Source organism: Zingiber officinale, chromosome 2A (genome assembly GCF_018446385.1).
Source record: "Zingiber officinale cultivar Zhangliang chromosome 2A, Zo_v1.1, whole genome shotgun sequence".
In the NCBI taxonomy this organism is placed as follows: Eukaryota; Viridiplantae; Streptophyta; class Magnoliopsida; order Zingiberales; family Zingiberaceae; genus Zingiber; species Zingiber officinale.
The window spans coordinates 43339348-43362187 of record NC_055988.1 but is presented as its reverse complement, the minus strand read 5'-3'; the positions used below and the strand labels follow the sequence as shown (position 1 = coordinate 43362187).

General features: G+C 35.2%; 1 protein-coding gene across 11 annotated transcripts in view; it reads right to left on the bottom strand.

Moving 5' to 3' along the window:
• The window catches only part of LOC122041076 (mediator of RNA polymerase II transcription subunit 25-like), an 84103-nt gene that overhangs the window by 5560 nt on the left and 55703 nt on the right, over positions 1 to 22840 (bottom strand). For 8 of the 11 annotated variants that reach the window (XM_042600642.1, XM_042600632.1, XM_042600635.1 and 5 more), the window contains 5 exons: positions 19231 to 19298; positions 18362 to 19111; positions 17847 to 17900; positions 15273 to 15301; positions 8930 to 9027 (listed from right to left, as the gene is read on the bottom strand). In XM_042600642.1, coding sequence (XP_042456576.1) covers positions 8930 to 9027; positions 15273 to 15301; positions 17847 to 17900; positions 18362 to 19111; positions 19231 to 19298 — 999 coding nt within the window. Of the gene's footprint in view, positions 1 to 8929; positions 9028 to 14690; positions 14693 to 15272; positions 15302 to 17823; positions 17901 to 18361; positions 19112 to 19230; positions 19299 to 22840 lie in introns of all 11 variants that reach the window. The other 3 variants (XM_042600637.1, XM_042600634.1, XM_042600640.1) reach the window with 3 other exon arrangements.

Genomic DNA, 22840 nt, shown 5'->3' with positions numbered 1-22840 from the left:
GTAGAAGATAAGATGTCTCCTTCCTTAAGGGCTTTTAATTCTTTTTGGAGGGACTTGACTTTCTCCTTAGATCTAACCAAAGAATTAGTAAAGTAAGCTATTGTCCCATATAACTTATCTAATTTAAGAAAATTTATAAGTCATCACCAAGACAATAGCTCCTCGCATGATGACTCATCCGAACTTGATGATTCTTCCTCCTAAGGTGGTGACTGCATCATCCACTCCATCAATGGCTATAAAGGTCATATGTCAAGCCACTTTGCACAGCTTCTCCTCGTAGGATGACAATTCATCCCACATGACCTTGAGATTCTTCTTTTTTTTGGCTTCTCTTCTTGCTTTTAGAGCTTTAGGCAATCTGCCTTAAAATACCCTTTCTTGTTACATTCAATGTAAGCAACCTAGACTTTATATTTTAGCTTTAGTTCTACAATTACCATCCTTCATCCTTCTTTGAGTCTCAACGGATCCTTTTAGCATCCTTCTTGTTAAATTTCATATTCCTGCACATCATTTTACTCACGAACTTCGCCATGTCAATGATGGAGATATCTCCTTCGCTCATAGTTTCATCTTCAGACTTGAATGTTGCTTCCTTTTCCTTATTTTCCTTCGGTTTTTTCCATAACAAAGGTAACACCTTTCTCTTTGACTCATATTAGCTTGTTCATGTAACTCAAACTCAAATAAAAGTTCATTTAATTTGATAATGGAAAGGTCCTTTTAAAGGCATCCACCATGGATGACCACACAAATGATCTAGAGAAAGACTTAAGAGAGTGCCTGATAAAGTCTTTATCCAATGACAGAGTATATTGAGGAGTTCCTTGAACATCTTGTGAAATTGATGCTCATTATTTCTCCATCCTTCATTGTGCAATTTTGCATTTGGCTTATTAGTAGGTCTTATTTGGCTATCCTTGAGCCCCTCGAGTATTCATGCAACTTGCGCTCATAAAAGGCCAAACTATGTTCGACTACTCTTGAGCTATGACACTGTAGAACTAATGTGGCTTTAGCATTGGCTTGAGTTTTCTTTTTTATCTCCGTTATCAACTTCGAGTAGTTTAGAATTGGTTGGTCTTCATCAACCGGCATCATGAATCCCTTCATAACAATAAACCAATTGTCAATTATACAACCCTTGTCAGTATGCAAAATTTGCACCACTAAGGTATATGGGTCCCGTAGTCTCTCTGCATAGTCATCTTTCTTTAGAAAATAGATTCATTTAGTTGTTAGTCCTCTAAAATGACTTCGCTGTGATACCACTTGTGGATGGTGAAGAGAAACTAGTGGGGGAGAATAGTCTTATTCACTTCATCGCTTTTGCTTGCTTGTTTTCTACATAATTAGTTGAAATACAAATTCAACATAATTTTAAAAACATACAACATAATTAGTTCGCTCCATCCTATCACTTTGGCATAGTGATACAATGTGGTTCGGTCAGACATCCCTAGGACCCCTACACCACGGCTAGGATCCTTTAGGCGGATCACTCCTCAAAGACTCCACTATGCTTTCTTTTTAGCAATGCTGAAAGTGAAGCAACCTCTTACAACTTTTCTTCTTATTATAACATTGAAGTATAAGGAATAAAAGAACAAGAGAAGACACTAAATAGATTTGAGAGCTTTGAAAGAGAGCTTTTCTTGACACTTCCCATATTTCCGAAAGTTGATTGTCCCACCAAATTCGTCGTGTATCAGTATGTTAAACTCATATTTGTCATTGCAACAACGCCTTTATATTTTCTTATATTGGCATCAATCAACTTAATGTCATTCCAGTCGGCAATTCAACAAATACATCATGTTGCTTGCTTTTTTTTGATCCAAAGTCGTTGACTCCTCAACAAGATTCAATCGACTACTCAACAAAGGCGATTATGCTGCTCAGTTATGCTTTGTTCCCAGTCAACTGCATATTAGGTGGCTATAGATGCTCAACTTAATCGCCCACTAGAGATGTATTATACGCCCAGCTCTACTTAAGTACCAACCAACTGATCTATCCATATAATTGACAATTCAACAAAGACGTAGCATACACTTAGTTTTGGATAAGTATTAGTTGCTTGTCCAAACTATAAAACCCATAATTGGATAAAGATTTAAGGTTTTCCAACTGACTAACTAAATCCAATAGTCAACCGACTAATTCTCAATCTAGTCAACTAACTAAATCTCAATCTAGTAGATAGTTACCTAGACTTGATCATTCTAATGATCTACTTTCGCCTAGTGTTGAGTTCTACCCATGCCCCCATGAGTCTAGTTCACTCAACTCGCACAGATCACCATAGATTACTATTTGCCAAAAGGCCTTCGGGACTTCCATGCCTAGAGACTCTTCACCTCTAGGTCTTGCTCCTAGGACATCAAGCTGTTAAGATTACGGTCCCTGATCTTATTGGACTTCCATTTTTAAGCATTCGATCATCCTAAGCTACTGGGACTTCAAGTCGCCAAGAATGTAGACCCCAACCTACTTGGACTTTCTTGTCTGGCACCCGATTTATCTGACTTGTCGAGACTTCATCTCACCAAGTATCTAATCCTCATTAACCTACTTGGATTTCCTGCACTTGCATATTTGATAGATACGTCATATCACAATATTCCCTAACTTAAATTTGGTCCAAATATCAAAATCACATACAATATTACATGCTTGGAGGCATTATTACACCAAGAGAAATGTGTAGGATTTGGCATTGTAAAGGACTTTTGGACAAATAAGAAATGCTCTCAATTTTGAATCATGAAGGGGTAGGTACCATTGGATTATCAGGGAAGCAAGGCACGTTGTTTAATTTGTGCATTTACTTTGTATGCAAGAGCACAATAGTGTTGGCCTTAATGTAAATTTTTGGTGTTGAACCTAAGCTTATGAAGGCATCATCAACCTTAATGCTAATCACAAGTGTTGGGCCTAACCATATAAAGGTGCCGACCCTAAGCATATGAAGGCATCATCCTTAATGCAAATCATGGGTGTTGGTCCTAACCATATGAAGGTATCGACCTAGTCTTTATTACTGCATCGGGCTTATTTTACTCATGGCATCAGCCTAGCATGTATGTCAAACTCTCATGTGTGTATAATATAGGAGTGTTTAGCCTCACATTGCCTCATTATTACTATGCATGATTATAGTCATTTTTCAATGACTTATTGCTTTGATAAAATTTGTAGGTGAACCTAATGCAATGATTTGTCAAGTGAATGCTAAATTAAGTCATTTAATAGTAGCAAGCATTACTCTACTTTTTTTGTCAAATGAATGCCAAACTAAGTCATTTATCAAGCATTACTCTAAATTCTTTATTTATTTATTATATGTATAAAATGGTATACCTTGCTCTCACTATATGGTTAAGGAAATGATATGCTTATGTATCTTAACAATCATTGTTGACTTTGGAACTAATTCCTATGTTGTAGTTGCCTCCAAATCCGTAGGTGGGATGAAGCACTAATAGAAAGCCCGGAGATGGAGATGTACTATGCCATTGCGTTGAACTAAGACTTGTTAGTTCACTTGTGAGACTCTTATAGTGAAGGTGTTTGTATTTTGGATATCCACCTTGTCGATCTTGCTGTGATATTTTTGTGGACTATGTTTTGAGTGACTTGGTGTGGTTGCTTGTACCTTCTTTTAACTCCTCTAGTGGATTTCAAGTCTTGTTTTCGGTTATTTTGGATGTTGGAACATTCACGCTATTTGGTGGATATAATTATGTTTTAATTAAGTTGCTTCTTGGGACGGTGTCCATCTTCATTTGCATGGTTAGTTTATCTTATGTTATGTTAACACGACATGTTTGGGATGTTTGGTTGGGCATTAACTGATAAAAACCTTGTAAAATAGTCTAGAGGAATTTTTGGTTGAAATTAGTGCCACAAACCTAATTTTAGTCTACACTTTTTTACCAAAATGTAAAGTGTCAACCGAACTTCCCATGTTAGTCAACATCATTTTCTAACAACTAAATCTGGTCAACCAACCTTGTGTTGATTAATTGAGGCTTCAGCTTGGGTCCACCTAACCTTTGTAGTGTAACCTAGCCTTTTAAAGCTTTTGAGTATGACTTTTGGGCAGTAACAGAGCAAGTCAAACCTAATGTAGGTGTTGCCTCCTAGAGATGTACATAATAAGTCAATCAGTAAGGAATTGTTATTTGAAAAAATCTCCCCGGCTGTTGATGAGAGAAGTTGAGTTTGTGTGGTATGACATCTCTGAGGAACAAATATAATTGTGCAAGAACAAGTGGCTGATTCTTTCCTTTATAATAAGAAAGTTAATTGTGTTAATGGTAGAAATGCTCTTTTAGTACGTAGTTGTTGATTTTGAAGGGGACAAATAAGTAGACTTTCCTACCTAGCTGGGATCAAGTTATTTGACATGGAGAATGCTTAATAAAAGTTGTTGCTACCTTTTCTTTTTTTTTTTTGAAGCTCAATAAAAGTAAGAACCTTCTTTTTATTGAATGTAAGTTTTCAAAGTGAGGGATAATGTTTCATAGAAGCTATGTGCATTGTGCTATTGGATGTGATATCAAGGGGGTTTCGGGCTTATGCTAATCTCATTGATTGGGATTCTCCAACTAAGTTATGGGTTATTGCTGCAAACTATCATGTGTGGATGGTAAAAAATTATAGATGTATCAAAACAAGAAGAATTCTACTAGACTTGATCTGGCAAAACTAATTAGTAATGTTCATTTGAAATTTCCAAATAAGTAGAGGATGAATTTTTTTAACCTGGAAACTGCATTGTTTAAACCTAAAGTTGAATCACCTTTCACTAGATGTTGGATTTCTACTAAATTGTTAGAAGTTGTTATATGTTGGATGCTTTTTGAAGTTGTAAGTCACTGAAAGGCTAGTAACTTATAGGTTAGGTTGATGATCAGCAGAAAATAAAGAAGTAAAAGGATGAAAACTGAAGTTGGTTGGTTTTGTTCCTCATTAGTTATGGCGATGAGTGAAACTTTAAATGATGAAGCAACTTTTGCTTTTGTTTTGTGACACCTTTGGTGTAACATGTTTAGTTTTGTGAATGTTTTTGAACTAAAGAAATTGTATGTACCAAAATTGTTTCCGCCCCATGGACTATTGGGTATATTGTTTGGTCTATCAATGAAACGTACAGAGTGGGGCACTTAAATGCCCTGTAAACTGTAAATATTAGTCGGGATGATACTACATTGTCAGAGTCGAGATGAGGAAGAATATTATAGATTTAGGATTTTTAAATTTGAAGTTGCTTATTAGAGTCAGCATGGAGATGATTATGCTTTTAGTTGTGATTTATGATGTTTTGGAAGCTAATCTAATATATAAACTCCACCATCATACAAAATTGTGAAAGCTATAGCATGGAACATAGGTCAAAGCAAAAAATACCTCGTTGTTCACGAGTGTACAATGATAGTCAAATTGGTTGATGCATGCTGGGAATAGTCTAATAATCCTACATGTTGGTCAGTTGCTGTGGAGTTCAGGGTAAGTTATGTTACAAAAAAAAAAAAAAAAAACATGCTTTAATATATAGGAAGGTGATAAATGTGTCGATTGGTGGGGACTATATAACCTTATCAAGGTGTGTCTTGAGAGCACAATGGAAGTTTGAGGTTGTATCTTGAACTTCAGAAAGGGATCCTTGATAGGGATCGTGGTGGTGTCAGAGATGTCCAATGTAGATCTGATATTGGACATGAATATTATGTCAGCATGCAATGCAATGGTGCATGGCAATGCTACTTAAGTGTTGGCTTTTAACACAATAAAATGCTTTCCTTAGAAATTTGGAGATGCATGTGATCAAGGAATCTCGATCATTTCTACATTATAAGCACAACTCCTAAATAACAAGTGAGAGGGTTGCCTACTTTTTTTTATTGAGACAAGCTCCCAGCCAACATAATAATTGGTTGTTATTGGCTACTTTGATAAATTGACTTGGAATAGAGTGGTGGTTGAGATCTTCTAGTCCAAATTGAGTTATCAGAGGTTATTATTGCATGATGGATGGCACCTAAAGACCTAGTGGAATTTAAAATCAAGAACTTTAGACGAAGGGTTTATTTATGCTATTATTTCACCATGAAATACACTGTATTATTCATTGATGAAAAGGATAAATCCCTTTAAATATGCATACTATAGAATAAATACACTTTGCCTCAAATAAATGATTTACTTGTTTAGTTAAAAGGAACAATACTCAAAGATTCAGAAACTTAGAAGGGGTTGCTTGAAATGTCATTAAGTGAATTTTTCCCTAAATTTGTGAGAGGTGGGGCGCAATTGCAGTGGTGATTGTGCGTGACCAAGAGAGGAGTCGAATGCCTCTTTTCCCCCAAATTGAAACTATCTTTTCCCCTTCCTCTCTAAGCCTTTCCCTTCATCCTGTTCTACTTTAGATGGTGGAGATCAAGAGAGAAAGAAAGAGAAGCAAGTGTAGTGAACTCTTTTCTTCCTCCAAAGCGGCTGGTAGCTACACGGAGCCAATTTTGTTTTGAGGATAAGACCTTGAAAAAACTCAAAATGTTCTCTTGTTTAGGGATGAAAAGAACCCTAATGGCCTATATGAGGTCCTAAAGAGAACTTATCACTATATGAAGATATGAGGATTTGGGAATGGACTCTATCATGATTGTAAAAAAGTCAAAGGGGAAAAACCTCTTTTTGGTGGAAAGAATCAAGTTAGTGTACACGGTGATTCTCATGCCTTGCAGAGATCGTTGATAACTAATTTGGTAGATATGATGATTTTGAGAGGAAACTCATAGGCTTCATGATTGCAAAAGGCCATCGGGACAATTCAAAGATGCCCTCAATTTTAGGTCTTAACAAGGTGGGTCCAGTTGAATTGTTGGGGAGGCAAATTGTTTAATCATTTATTTTGTAATGCATAAGCATAGTATAGGCGTTGACACAAATCATTGTGTCATTTCTAAATATATAGAGGCATCAACTCAATCTTCATGATGGTGTTAGCCTTCTTTTACTCATGGCACAAAACTTAGCATGCATGGTACACTGTAGTGATTGCCTCTCATGTGTGTATACTATTGGGTGTTTGACCCAATATCTTGCATTGATATTGTTATGCATGATATATCATTTTTCCTCGACTTGTTTAATGAAATGTATAAGTAAGACAATTAGTCACATGAATACTAAACTAAGTCATGTAATAGTAACAAGCATTACTATGAATATTTTGATTGCTTTGATAGCATTGTGAACATATCAATTGCATGTATATGTTGTTATACCTTGCTGTCATTGTATGGTCAAGTATCATCTTATGCATTTTGCTAATCATTTTTTACTTTGGAACTGATACCCATGTTATTGCCTCAAAATTTGGAGGTGGCGGAAGCATTAAACCATAGGAAGCACAGATATGGAGATGTGTTGTGCCAATATTAGATTTTGGTCGATGTGAACTAAGATTTGTTGGTTAATTTGTGAGTCTCTCTAGTAGTGCAAGTGTTAGTTTCTGGATGTCCACCTTGTCACGATACTTTGTGGATTGTGTTATATGTCACTTAGAGTGGTTACTAGTACCTTTGGTGAATTTCAAAGTCTTGCTATATGTTGCTTTAGTTTTTAGCACATTTATGCTAGTTGGTTGAGATGATATTTTAATTTTCTTTTATGTGGATGGGTCAACCGAGTGTTCTAAATGGTTGCTGCCTAGGCAGTGCCTAGGCAGGAGACGAGCATCAACTATAACACTTTTGTCTTAGACGGTGCTTTAGGCGGTCAAAGATGAGTTGAGACGGTGGGTGGGCGAGACGGCGCATGAGGCGGTCGAAGCGGAGCTTGAGGCGGGAAAGGCTATGGGACAACAAAATTTTAAAAACCCTAGTCCCTTTCAAAACATAAATAACACCACAGCCTAAGTCATCCACAACTCACCTCTTCCGCCGCCGCCGCCGTCGCCACTAGGTTAGCTTCATATAGTTTTAGTTATAAAACCTCAAGCTGTAGCAGTTTCACCAATGCGAAGCATCCTAATTCCTAACGCATCGTCGAGGCCCAGCGACAAATCCGGACGCATCGTGCAAGCCCGAATGTGAGCCTCGAAGCATCGCCCGAGCCCAGCAATGGGCCTTGACACGTCGAGTGGGCTAAACAGGGTATGAAGCCGGAGTTAAGTTTAGGTTTTTAAGTTAGGATTTGATAAATAACTTTAGGTTAATAATTTTAATTAACTCCTAGCAATAATCAAGATAATTTAAATAGATTTAATTAAAGATTAATAAAATTATCTCATTATATATATATATATATAATTAAATTTTTTATTTTTAGTTAATATATTTTATATTTAAAAATTACCAAAACTTCAATATAGCTCGATATTTTAAATCATGTTTCTAATAAGTTTTTGTTCTAATTTTTTATCTTTTATTTAATTATTGAAGGTTAATGGTGGAAAATAAGAAACAACCAATTGAAACGAAAGTCTAGTGATATTATTTGGGATTATGAAGTTTTGTAATGCAAAGAAAAAAAAGATTAGATCACATACAAATTGTGTAAGAAGCTTATTAAGGGAGGAGTTTATCAGATGAAGCATCACATTACGGGTATTGTAGGACAAGTTGAAGCATATCCTAAAACATCTAATGAAGACAAAAAGAGTAAGAACTTATTTTGAAAATAACAAAAATAACAAGCAAGAAAGGGTAGAAAAACTAAAAGAAGAGAGGGATTAAGTAAAAATATAGGTGTTGATGCAGAGGATGATGATTGTCAAGTGGAGGGAAATTCTTCTAAAAAAAAGTCAAAACTCCTCGGACCTATTGATAAGTGGGCATCTACAATCGATCCAACAAAGGCAAGACAACAAAACATAAATGATGCATTAAAGTTAAAGTTTGCGAATAATGTGTATTACCTGGATTTATGAGGAAGGAATTCCTTTTCATGCAATTTACAATCAAAGCTTTAGACAATTTGTGGAGGCAATTGACCAATTCGGTCCGGGCTACAAACCTACAAGTCAATATCTTCTAAGAGAGCCACTTTTGAAACGAGAAGTTAAGAGGATCAAATTATATCTAAAAAAGCATGAAGAGTGGATGAAAAATGAATAATTAATTATGATCGAAGCATGGACGGATCACAAGAGGAGAAGCATTATGAATTTATGTATTAATTGCAAACTAAGCACTTCCTTCTTAGTTTTATTGAAGAATTCATGGAGGTGCACACTAGGGCTTACATCTTCAAGTTTGTAGAAAAATACATCAATGAAATTGACCCTCAACATGTTTTGTTCAAGTAGTGGCGGGCAATGCGACAAATAATATGGCGGCGGCGAAGTTTTTGAAGGTTACATGACCTCAAATTTTTTAGACTTCTTGTGCAACTCATACAGTCAACCTCATGCTTGAAGCAAGTAGAAAGCTACCCAAGTTAAGCATAATACTTGAGAAAGCAAAGGTCCTAACAATATTCATCTATCTACATAATAGAACTTTGACTATTACGAGGAAATATACCAAAAAGAGAGATATTGTGAGGCCTAGGGTGACTAGATTTGCTACTTCATTTTTTACTTTGGAAAGTCTAAAAGACAAGAAAGATCAATTGAGACTTATGTCTACATGCGAGGAGTGGAGCAAATCAAAATTAAGTAGTGTGAAGGGGAAAACGACAGAGGTGATGATAACAAGCATCGCATTTTAGAATAGTGTTTCTTTGGCTTTGAATGTTTTCACCCCTTTAGTGAAAGTTTTACGACTTGTTGATAGTGATAAAAAACCCTCAACCTTTTTATTGGGTGCACTTAACAAGTCAAGGAAGAGATTAAAAAGGCTTTTAAAAGAGAAGAAAATGTCACCCCTATTTTGAAGATTATTGATAAAATGTCTAAGGGTAAACTTAATAGTCCTTTACATTATACCGCTCCCTTATTGAATATGATTTTTTACTTCAAAGATCCAAGCATACAAAATGACACCAATGTTATGAATGAGTTTTTGAATTGTGTCCACCGATGAGGACATGCAATCCACCATTTTTAATGATGAATTGTTGAAGTATAAGAGTAAATCCGGAAACTTTGGAAGAAACATGACGGTTGCGGCATATGAGAAGGTGGAGGTGTACCATGACTTTGACCCGGATATATCTTGGTTATTAATTTTTATAATTATTAAAAGATTAACCATACATCATTATAAAATATTAAGAATATTATTAAGTAATGATTCAAAATGTCTTATTACCTATATAATTATGTTTATTATCTATTGGTAATAAATTTATTAGGTATTAGTAATTATCTATTTTCTATTAACTAATACTTAACATATATTATTTACTACATAATATAGGCAAAAGTCCGTGCCACGACCCACGAAAGTCGTCGTGGGATCGCAGTGGTCGTCCCGCGGTGCCTCCATTATCCTGCATCGGCCCACGGTGTTGGTGTTGGGCCAATGCCGGTGCGAGCAATTGGTGAAACGGCAAATTTCTTACTTTAACTGTCTTACAATTTAATGTTGCTCTTTTCTATCGATTCTTTTCATTATCATCATTACTTAAGATGCTCTATATTCTCTTCTATTGCGAGTGTTCAGTTAAACATGTTTTGACAAACCCTTATGTCTTGAATGAGACAAACTATGCTTGGTTTATCCAAGTGTTTCTGTGCCTCCAAAGAAGATCCCTCATCTAAGCTTACCTCATCTAATCATGTAAGCCCTCTTGCAAACAATAGAACTTTAACCCTTGCACTTGCAAAAGCCTCATTAAGAAACAACAAAATCCTAACCTCCACATTCACAAAAGTCTAACCCTTGCATTAGTTACAAAAGCTCCATCACGGTCTATCGCAAAAGCACCTCCACATTCACTAAAAAAGTATATCATTACTTTTATCAAAAGTCTAAGTTTATATTCAAAGTTTCAATTCAACATGACAACAAGTCAATAAGGATTAGACTAAACATAACTAATCTTCTAAATAATCTACACATGCACCATCAACTACATCCTTATCCTCTTATCATCGGACTCAAAATCAACATCTTCATTCTCCTCCTCGATGTATCTAAATCCTCATTGCTTATCATGGTTATTGCACGATTCATAATAAAATATCACATTTATTCTACTTCCATAATTTTCAACAACTTGTTCTTCATCGGACAAACATTGATCCTCCTCTTCTAGACATTCTCGTGAAGTTCTCGCACTATAGAGCTTCTTCGGGATTATAGATTATCATCTACTCCACTTGCTTCATCAACAATTTGTCATGTGTGCCCAGAATCTAGTTCAACTTCATCATCTTCCCCACTATCCACAATCCAACCTTGTGCATTTGAAGCATCTTTTACAAGAACATCGACATTCTTTTCTTTTTCTCTTTTTTTATTTGTTCAATAATCTAACATTAAATTGGACAAATACTAGATTGTTTAACCGACATCCAACCTATTTCTTTTCTTTGTATGAATCTTAAAAAACGAGAGAAAGTAATATATTATAATTAGTAACATGAATATAAACTTTAAAACAAATTAAAGACTTAAAGCCTAAAGTTTACCCCTTCAAATGCACTCCAATTTCTTTCACACCCGAATGAACTTGTAGTTAATGAAAGTATCCTCGATGCACTCTTAGCAAGTTGGGTGTGTGAGCACCATATGTACTCCACCATGCATATGGATCAAATGTATCATCATTCTTTTTACATGTTTTTGCTGCCAATGTTTTGCCAAATAACCCAATCTTATGTCTATATTTTGCAAATTGATTATTAATAATTGTATCCTGTAGATCTAACTCACTGACATGCAACATTTCCATGCATTCAAAAATCCCCATCACAACCTCCTCATAAACAGCAATAGAACTATCATTATAGTAAAAATAGGAATTCAACAAAAAAAAACAGTAGTACGCAATGTTGTATTAAGTCTATCCTTCTTTTTTGATTCAATAATCACTATAACAGACTGATAATTTGATTCCACATTGTTCAGGGTCACCTTGATATCTACTTTAGCTTAAAGAAGCTCCTCATATAGAGACCCCATGGATGGCTTTCTATCTCCATCTACCAATCGAAGAACACTCTCTAAAAGAGGAAATATTTTCAAACAAAGTGTCACACCATTCCAAAAACTCATGCTCATCGCAATAGAGTAATTCAACTTCCCTTTGTTTTTAGCCATTTACATGTCTCTCACAAATCACTTGTAAACATAGCCCTTAAACTAGATTTTTTAGCAATCAAACTTTGCAACGTGAGAAAATTTGATGCAAACCTGGTAACTCTTGTCGGACTGTCTCTCTTCTTCGTAAAACTTCTGATCAATGACAAAGTCTTATGGTAAGCATAAATGAAAATGATAAAATACTAGGCTTGCTCAATAACCTTTTTATATCGTGGAAGCTTGCCAATACTTTCAAGCATGAGATTAACAGTGTGAGTTGCACATGAACTCAAAAAGATCCTAGATCATTTTTCTCTCATAAATTTAGTAGTCATATTGTTGGTCACATTGTCTGTTACAATCTGAACAATATTCTGAGTTCCTACTTATACAACACACTTGTCAGTTGTATGTGCCTCACCTGAAAACTCCTAAGACTCTGAAAATGTAGTACCTTTCTTGCAATTAACACAAATTTAATATGTTTCTTCTTTTTCTATCACTCCATGTCATGATCAAGCACCCATTCTTTACCCATTCTTCTTCAAGTTTCTTCAACAGTTACTTTCTTCTTTCAACTTCGACATTCAACAGTGGCTCCCTAAGTTGATATTGGAGACTTGAATCCTGATCCAAATTGGCCCACTGCCTTCATTAATTGCTTGAAACTATCATTATCAACAGCATTGAATGTGATTCCATTTTCATAAACATATCTCTTAACATATTGTTGAACTTATTGAGTTCTCTTTTTGAAAATAACCTCATTTATATTATTTTTTTTAGTGAAACACTTTATTCCCACTTGCACCTACGTTTTCTGGAGCAATTACTAATGCATATCTATCCATTGGGCCAAGTGGAAGACGTTTTTTAATTTCATCCCTTCAATTTCAAGACCTTCTTATTCATCTTAAGAAATAGTCATCTCTACTCTACAACTTTGTTCCTCCATTATTTTGTTCTTCTTTCTGTTCCTCCCTTCTAAAATAATATGTTGGCACTTATTTTTATCTTATTGAGATGTTTTTCGACAACCAGATACATTTTCAGGTATATTTTCAATGTGCTCCTTGACATTATACACTCCTCCCGACATCATTTTTCTACGACTTGCATTTAATTTTATAAAGGTTCTTAGGATCAATCAACATCTTAAACTCCCATCCGATGTCATTTGACTTTTTCCTAAGAATTCCGGATTCAGATTTATTGGAAGATGTTGTTGAAGATGAATTGCTTGCCATTGTGATAACCTGAAAAGTAATTTAAGAATAAATTTAGGAACTTTGGAATCATTAACAAGTCTAAGAAAAAAATTATATATAAAATATAATTATACAATAAAAAATAGCATTAACAAGTATGAGAATAATCGAATATATTTTTCATATATCTTAATCTAATTAATAAAATTTATTAGATATTTATTAAAACAATAATTTTAAAATATTTTTTATATATTTAAATCTGATTTGTATAAATGAATAATATTTATTAAAAAATTTTAAATATCTTTTTATATATTTAAACCTGTTTTATATAAATTAATAATATTTATTTTAAAATTAATTTTTAAATATATTTTTTATATATTTAATTGAGATAATTTAATTAGACTTTATGAAAGCCTATTATTGAAACTGTCCTAGTTGGGAATTGTTTGATTTAATTAAATCCTAAAAATATTTATGCACAGTACAGGAACTCACGACAACACCACTGGACACCACCAGACGCATGGAGGCGTTCGACGGTGCCAAAAGATTCGCAGGACACGTCCAGCACTGCCAGAAGGATCGCGAGACACCATTGAACATGTCCTGCGACGCTTCCGACAGCTGTAGACTCCTATAGCATCTCGCGACGCGCCCAATGTTGCCAGAGTCGTCTCGCGACGATGAGTAGACGAAACAAAAAATAAATAACAAAAACAAAAAAAAATACCATAATCGATGAATCAACCAAGCTGCAGTGATGAGACGATGAGAGCAAATGAAGAGGCAGACGCAAACGAACAAGTAATTTAGGGATTTTAAATTTAATGATTTATTGGTCGGACAAACAGGTTTTTGTAAATTAAAAACCCAAAATCATCAACGCCGAGGGTTGCCTAGGCGGTTGGGCTGCCTAGGTTTCTAGCGCAGGTAGCTGACGTGTAATGCCTAGGCAGCGCCTAGGCGGCCATCTAAGGCGAGCTTTAGAACATTGGTTCCAGCCATGGAGCAACAATGATAGTAGCAAACATAGCATTTGATGACTGCATCTTAAACCATTGTGGCAAAAGGTGAATACACTCGCCTCCAGCGCCCCCGCCAACCCGTCCCAGGGCCAACACGGAGGAGGTAAATCACGGGCAGCTACTAGCCTTTGGAATAGTGACTAGCACATAAGGGAGGTATTTAACTCGGCTTTGCCAAGATTCGAACCCCAGACCTCATTGTGACACCACCTCATGCGCTAGCCATTAGACCCATCCGAGGGGACGACTGCATCTTAAACCAGAATGTACCTAAGGAGGATGTGAGCATGCATGTAGTCACGCTTTCAAGCCCTTTTTTATTATCAGCAGAGGGATAATTTTGAAGACAAAACAAAAGTTAGGGACTATAGAAGTGAATTTAGGGGAAAGATTGAATTAAAATTTTAGGGGATAAAATGAAATCTTCCCAACAAATAAGAGGGGATTGAAAGGATGAGACCAATTCGAATGATTCCACAGGAAGCGTGTTCAACGTGTTACATCAGCAATTATTGACATATTGGGAATGAGGATAATTAAACTGGTTTGTGTGAAATACTTGGTTATTGAGTGAACTTTCTAATGCCGATATAAGAATTCAAGGGAGTTTTGCATAACCATCTCAAATCACATACAACAGGAACGCTGACAGTATCAACTAAGCTTGTTTTCATCTCACTTTATGTTGCCATTTAAGATCAAGGATATCCAGTGTAGTTGAAAACAAGAGATTAACTTGTAGGAATACATGTGACTAGATCAAGCATATGGTGCATAAAAGAACTTTAACTACCAACGGAAAATCAAACGAAGTCAAACAAACTTACGAGTCTGATGCTGTTTGACTTCTATAACCCTGCCATAAAGAAATTACGCAATGATCAAGGCAAGTAAAATTTATATATTCATGTAAAGAAAAGGATTTAGAGATAAAATAAGGTTTTCTTCATGATAATTCCCATGCAAGAAAAATTCATCCCAGCATTAATTTCAAACATGCCCAGCAACGCCAAGATTTACCACTGTCAGATGACTGAAACATGTCATTGATTGGCACAAGAAAATTAACTTGTGTCACAAAGTGTCAACCGTACCATTGGGATATCGCAATGTTGTCATGGAGTATCAATGGTCATTTCGGCTAGTATGAGAGGTGACTAAGTGGACCATGCTGAAGAGAATCTTGTTGTCAAGAATAGGAGGAGAAACAGGATGAGAAGCTAAAATTTGAATGACAAGGTGAGAAGCAAGCATACTGGAAAAGGTCAAGGAATTTGCAGCGAGCTGAGGAAGAGAAGGTTATTGGCACATTAGCTTGTGGAGGAACGTCCAAGTGAGGAAAATGGCGAAATTAGGTGATAAATTCCATTAAGTTTAGCTTTTGATCTAGAGACAGAAGCTATCGAGGTGGCCTCAGGCCTTGTCTACAAGGGTGTCAAGACAAGGGCAAGGAAAGGAGGTGGGTCACAGAAAGGGGCTTAATTATATAACTTTATAATTGTAAATTATAATTATAAAGTTATATCATTGCAAAATTATAACTTCATAAAGTTGACAATTATATTAACCATGGTTTGATATCTCGTACGGTATCGGGTGAAACGGTCCACATGTATTATTTCAATAAATCACCGAAACTCGATACCACTCAGCATTACAATTCAAAATCTCGAGTGTGTTGCAGTTTCGACCTTCAACTAAAAAAGGTATTATTCTAATATCAGATAGACACTTCAATGCATGATGTCAGTGATAGATTGAAGGTTGAAGGAAGAAAGAAAAGCAAAGGAAGGAGATATTGTCTATGTTGAATGGCATGGAGTTAAGATAATTTTTTTGAATGATATATTTCAATCATTTCACTTGGCATGATACAAGATTTAAAACCATGTTTGGACAATGTCTCCTTCCTATGCTTCATCTCCTTCTTCAACTCCAATCTATTACTCGCACTATGCATTGAAACATCAACACAATAGTGAAACAATATCATTTCATTGAAGAACCAAAATTTCAGCATGGCTCGAGATTGGAACCTTGATATTAATAATATATAATTTTATAATTACATAAGTTTATAATATATAACTAATAAAAATAACTTATCTCTTGTAAGTTACATATGAAATATTATAGAAATTATAAATGTATTTCATTTCACATGTGAATTATTATAACTTATAGTTATATAGATTCATAGTTATATAAGTTGTAACTATAATTAAATTGGATGACTTTTTATTGTATAACTATAATTCTAGAGTTACATTATAGAACTTATAACCATATTTAATTACAATTTTAACTATTAACTAATGTAATTTTATTATGCACTATAACATCTAATATTGTTATTTATCTTATAAAGGTTGTTACTATATAAAGACTAAATGCATATTTGTTTATTCTTTATAATATTGAAAAAATAGTGTTTAAAATGTAATAATATGTATAAAGTTAATATATGTGAATTATAAATATCAAATATAGTTCTAAAATATTATAGTTAAATTTTAAAATTTTACAATATTATGCTTTCCTAAGATTTGAACCTATACACCTCCTTTTGTTCCTAGGTAGGATCTCAATCGTGACTATCTTATTTGCTATCATCAATATGCATATAGAATGGTGAACTACTAGAGCATAAATCATGATGATAGCTCATATTAAAATACAATGAAATTTAGATCCATCAAAAATGTGGTTAGCACATTGAATAGTTGACTTTCTAATTTGTCTATTATTTTGTGACATTTGAATCCAAGATCATCACCGCAAGCAAACTAGAAAACTCATTGTTAAAGATAAAATAAACCTAACCAATGCAAATAGTAATGGTAATATTACAAATGAAATTTTCATAATATCAACTTCATCCTAAGCTATGAAAATTTGATTTTGTTAAAGACAATAAAATTTAAAAAAAAAACAGTGCAATGATAATTGTACCAAATAAAACAAAAATCTCATCTCATAATGTCAACTTTAACCCAAGCCATGGATAGACTTAATTTATCCAAAAACGAGTCTTCTACGAATGAGAAAAGAGTAAGAAGCCTATAATCTACATTGCCTATTATCTTGGTATATGGGTTTCCTATATTAGAATAAGTTAAACAGCAGTTCATAAAAATAAATAAATAAATAACAAGATTTCATGTGCTTCCAAAAGGCCTTACTTGTTTGGTATAATCTACTTCAAAAATTTTAAATACTAGCTGTTATGAATAGTGGAAAATACTGGTTGATACTCATCTGTATACTAGTATATTGGAATATAGTAGAGTCAAACCAATACAGTTTGTTGCATAGCCAATATTTTATCACCGTTGAATAGTGGCCAACAAGAGAAAATTGCATGATATCATTACTAACATGAATAAGAATCCAAAGCTTACTTCAAGTCTACAAATAAACACAGGTTGCCCTTGTCTCTGGCCAGACAATTGTCCCTAAACAAATAAGTAACAGAAGATTAGGATAAGCATCAATTCTGACAGTGGGATACTAATGACTAGGGCATACAAGATCGGCATTGACTTTAAAGGCATGATATTTTAATTGATAGCTTTACCTAGCAAAACGACAATAAAGTTGAGCATTAATGAACATACAAGAAGCACTCTAATTTTTTGTACCAAGATAAAACTTGCAGAAAAGAAAAGACATTTGTAAAAGGTAACTAAGGAATTTATTCCATTATTACATTTTATAGTGTACTATGATTCTAAATTTAACCATGACACTTCAAAAACTTTACTCTTTCCAACATAAGTTTCTAAAATCATACAAGAACAAGATTCAAGGTATGTCATTTTACTCCTTAAAATGTAGCTAACAATCAACTCGTTACTTAAGATGTTCAACTTTTAAGCATACGATAATCCTGGGAAAACAGGAAAAAGAACACCACCTCCCAAATTTTAACATATTTGGACTGAGACTGTTGAATATTTGAAGTTTGCTGCACCAAAGGCATATTGATTGCAGTATTATTAGCTATCTCAAGTGAATGTGATCCAGCTTGCTGAGACATTCCAGGTGTCGGGATCATGGTTCCAGGCCCAGAGGAGACGGAGCTGGATACAAGATTGTTCATCATGTTTTGGTTTATTGTTATTCCAACTTGGCTTATTTGTGCACCTGATGTTAATGTTCCTTGTCCAACATTTGATGCTGAAAGACCTATTGTCATATTTCCTTGAAGAGTATTCAGTGTGGGTGGAATGCCAATACTTGAGTTTCCACCTAAATTAGAAGTGACTGATGCAAGTGAACCAAGTGGTGAATTTTGAGTAACTTGTGTCACAGCCATTGGTTGTCCTGACCCCGAGACTGAAGAAATGGCTGAATGAGCAGATGACGCCATACCACTAGAGATCATATTCGACATGTGAACTGCCACAGGTGTTCGATGTTGGGAAATCGTATTAAGAATGTTGACATTAGCTGGAGCAGGAACTGCAGGGCGTAATGGTTGTGAGAGAGGATTTAATAATGGTTTGATTTCCTGTGTTGTGTCAATATTTGCATTCATTTCCTGAGAGCTATGAGATGGAGAAGAATTCTGTAGGTTGGAAACTCCTTGAGAAGGAACATTAGTAATTGATGATATATGTGAAAAACCAGGACCAGACACCATAGAAGAAACAGTAGCTGGCTCCTGAAATGAGAAAACACAAGTCATCTAATTACTCTAGGAAAAAGAACATATTATTACAAAATAAAAAATTGTCAAAAATTTAACCAGGCTAAAAATATGAAACTGCTCAAAGTTCGTACCACTTTTACAGTTGCAGTTGGGATGCTTCCAACAGTTATTGGTTGACGGGGCATTATAGTTCCATTTACTGTGAAAAATAAAGGAACAAAAAAAGAGTTGTATTGATAAAGAGGTTAACATAAAATCCAAAACCATAGTACAACATAAACACAGCAAACAAGATCAAATGCAACATAAACTTCAGCGTAACAATGTGCTTGCTTTTTTGCAGCATAAAACTAACTCAACAGAAGTTCAATTGATATGACAAAGCAGAATGGTGAACAAAGAAAGTAAGTGCCTCACCTTCTTTACTCTTAAAAGAAACTAACTCAACATTTATTGTTGGATCGAGAGAGGCTACAGGCGAGGCGAGACATGGGGTGAATAGCCAATCGCTTTCGTTCTCGATTGAAAATCTACAAGACTAGTGCAGTGGAAAAAACAAACAATAAAAGAAAACAATTAAGATAAACTAAGACACAAATTTTTAATGTAGTTTGGAACCCTAGTTCCAACTCCATAATCTATGATCCTTTGATGGATCGCTCCTCACAAAGTGAGTATCTTTTCTCCTACTTGGTTAACTACAGAAGATAGAGAAATATCTTCTTACAATTGTTGGAATTTAAGTACAAGAAGAAGAGTAAGAAACAATAAAAATAAGAGTAAGGAAAAGCAACGCAATAGACTTAGAATTGAAAATATGTAAGTTTTCAATAGTCTTCTCGTGCCTCCATAAACTGATAATTATAGCAACAACCTTTTGCTCTCTTTTCTCCTTCAATCTGCTTTTCTAGATCATGATCAGTCAACTAGATCATCCCCAATCTATTGTTGACTTAATTTTGTCATCTATGATGCCACAACAGCAATTTCAATCGATTGGTTAGGGTCATCAATTGACAAAATGATTTTTTTAATAAAAAAATATCATATCATACAACAACAACCAAGTCTTATTCCATTATGTGGGATAGACAAAAATATCATATCATAGGTCAAGAAAATTTGTCTATAGCATATACTTATTTCTGACACAACATTACACGGCTGTATATATATGTATACTGACACTCCGCTCAATCTCAAAGATATATTTATTTCTAGCTCTCCATACATAGTGTATTAACGAATACAAAGCCAAGTGTTGAGCCTTCATTAATATCATATTCCCGTGGTAACATCTCCCAAATACCCTTAGAGCCCATTTGAAAGTGGACATCTCCTGTCACATATGAAGCTAGTCTCTAACCCTCCTAGATGACTCAGCAATAGAGGGGCACCCAAAAAAACAAATGCTCCTGCGTCCCCAACACCTGTCAACAAAATGTACACTGCCTATCCTCTAAGTACTCTTGCATGTCTTTGGTATGAAGACGCCACAGGGCCAGCAGCCAACAAGTGATAGTGTGACTAGGCTGCAAGTAAGTCTTCCACACCATTCGTGTGCATACCTTCTTTAGACTAGGATATCTAAAGAAGTCATATGCCTGAACCACTCCGTCGTCCTGTGCGAACTAACCTACCAGTCTTTGTCCAACAACAGTCGGCAAGCCTGCATCTCAAAGAATTCGGTCCCCTATCAACAGTAGCCTCTTAATTAAGGGGCTTTGTAAAGATTACTATTCAAGACCACACATCAACTATCCAAGAATTAAGAGGCTCCACACCTTCGAAATTTCACCATGCCAAGAAGACTCACTTCTGAGTTTTTTTAAAGACTCTCACCTTTGGCACTTTATCGTCTTACCTATAATGGGTCCTCCTTACCTATTAATGTAGGATCCTTGGCGGCCGACTAGAGGAGGGTAAATAGCCCTGCAAAATAAAATGAACCTTCATCGAATGTTTGCAACTTAATTAAACCAACACTTGCATAAACAAAATAAAAGACTGAAAAAAAAGTAAACTAAGACACGAAACAGTTACTTGGTTACAACCGGGGAGATTGTTAATCCAAGGAAGTTGAAAGCTCACTAAACAGTACAGCGTTGATGGCTCACAAACAAATAGTAGAACAAACTAAAAGCGTTTACAAGAGTTGTTCTGAACCATTGGGACCAGGGCTATATTTATAGCCCTGGTCGGGGCGCCTGGACGAGTTCCAAGCATCTGGGAGGGGATAAACTTTTATCTCCGTCGTAACGGAACGCGTCACGTTGCGTTCCGAATAATTTTCTGCTCCAGACGCCCTGGACAAGTCCAGGCGCCCAGGACCAAAAAATCAGCTTTTGTTGATTTTTCGGTCCCGGTCTTCCGCTCGCCTTGGTCCAGGTCTTCCGCTATGGCTCCGCTCGCATTGGTCCAGGTCTTTCGCTCCGGCTCCGCTCGCTTGGGTGATCTCAGCCATCTGGAATAAGGTCACCCGAACCCAACTTCCGGCCTTCTCGAGCAATCTTTCGCTCCGACTTCTCATCCCTCGGAAACTCTGCGCGCCTCCTTCTCGTCCGTCCACATACTCTTCCACAGCACCTCGTCCCTCAAACGCACCGAGTCCGTCGGCTCTCTTCCATGTCATCCTTCTCGCTAGTTGCGTCTTTCGCTCGACTTCCTGTGCTCCTAAGTTCCTGCACACTTAAACACAGGGGTTAAATACCACCAGGACCTAACCTATCTTGGTTAATCACATCAAAACCACCTCGGGTACTTACATTTAAGACTCCAATTATCCAAGGATTATGTCTTTAACCTACTTAGTCTTCCACTTGCCAAGTATTTGGTCCCCGATCTACTTGCTAAGTATCTGATCTTTCTGACCAACTTGAAATTTCCTACACCATCAACGCACATGAGATAACGTATAACTTTGCTCAACATCAAAATTGGGAGTAAACATAATTTTAGTAAACATCAAAATATTGATTTTTTGGATTAAATTGGTTTGGTTTTGATTCTAAATTTTGAAAATTAATTTAAATGATTTTTTATTAAATAGTTAAACAATCTTAATATTTTTTTATTTTTTAAAAAAATGATTATTTTGATTACTGACCGAATTAATTGATTTCTTATCGGTTCTATTTTAATAGTAAGAATTGATAGGTTCGATTGGTTGAAAAAAAAATCAATTAATTCAGTTTTAACAAATTTGGTTCAGTCAATTCGATATTAACTAATTGATCACCCTTAAGCAAAACCTTAAGGACATACTTGTACCAACATTTATAATATATACACTATATACTCCAATAATAAAAACTTGGGGAAAACATGATCTATATATAATGGGAATTGATCCATAATTATGGAGAATAGCTAATTTCCATTTTTATTGTTAATATTGTGTTATATATATATATATATATACATATTTTTTAAAGTGATTTACAATAAAAAAATATTCCATTTTTTTCAATTTCCATCAACGTTAGGGTCAATTTTAAGTTTCCTTCCAACCTTCATCTTTTTTCTATATCAACCTTCATAGTTAAATTACTTTCTTTGATCTCCTTCATTGCCTATTTCTCTTTTCTCATTAGTTTTCTTCAAATGTAACATATACAATTGCTACACATAGTCAAAGGCTCTTAATCATGATACTACATAGTCAGAGGCTCCTAATCGTGATAGCTTATGGTACAACTATTATGAAAAAAGGCACGTCATAGTTGCAAATGATGTTACATG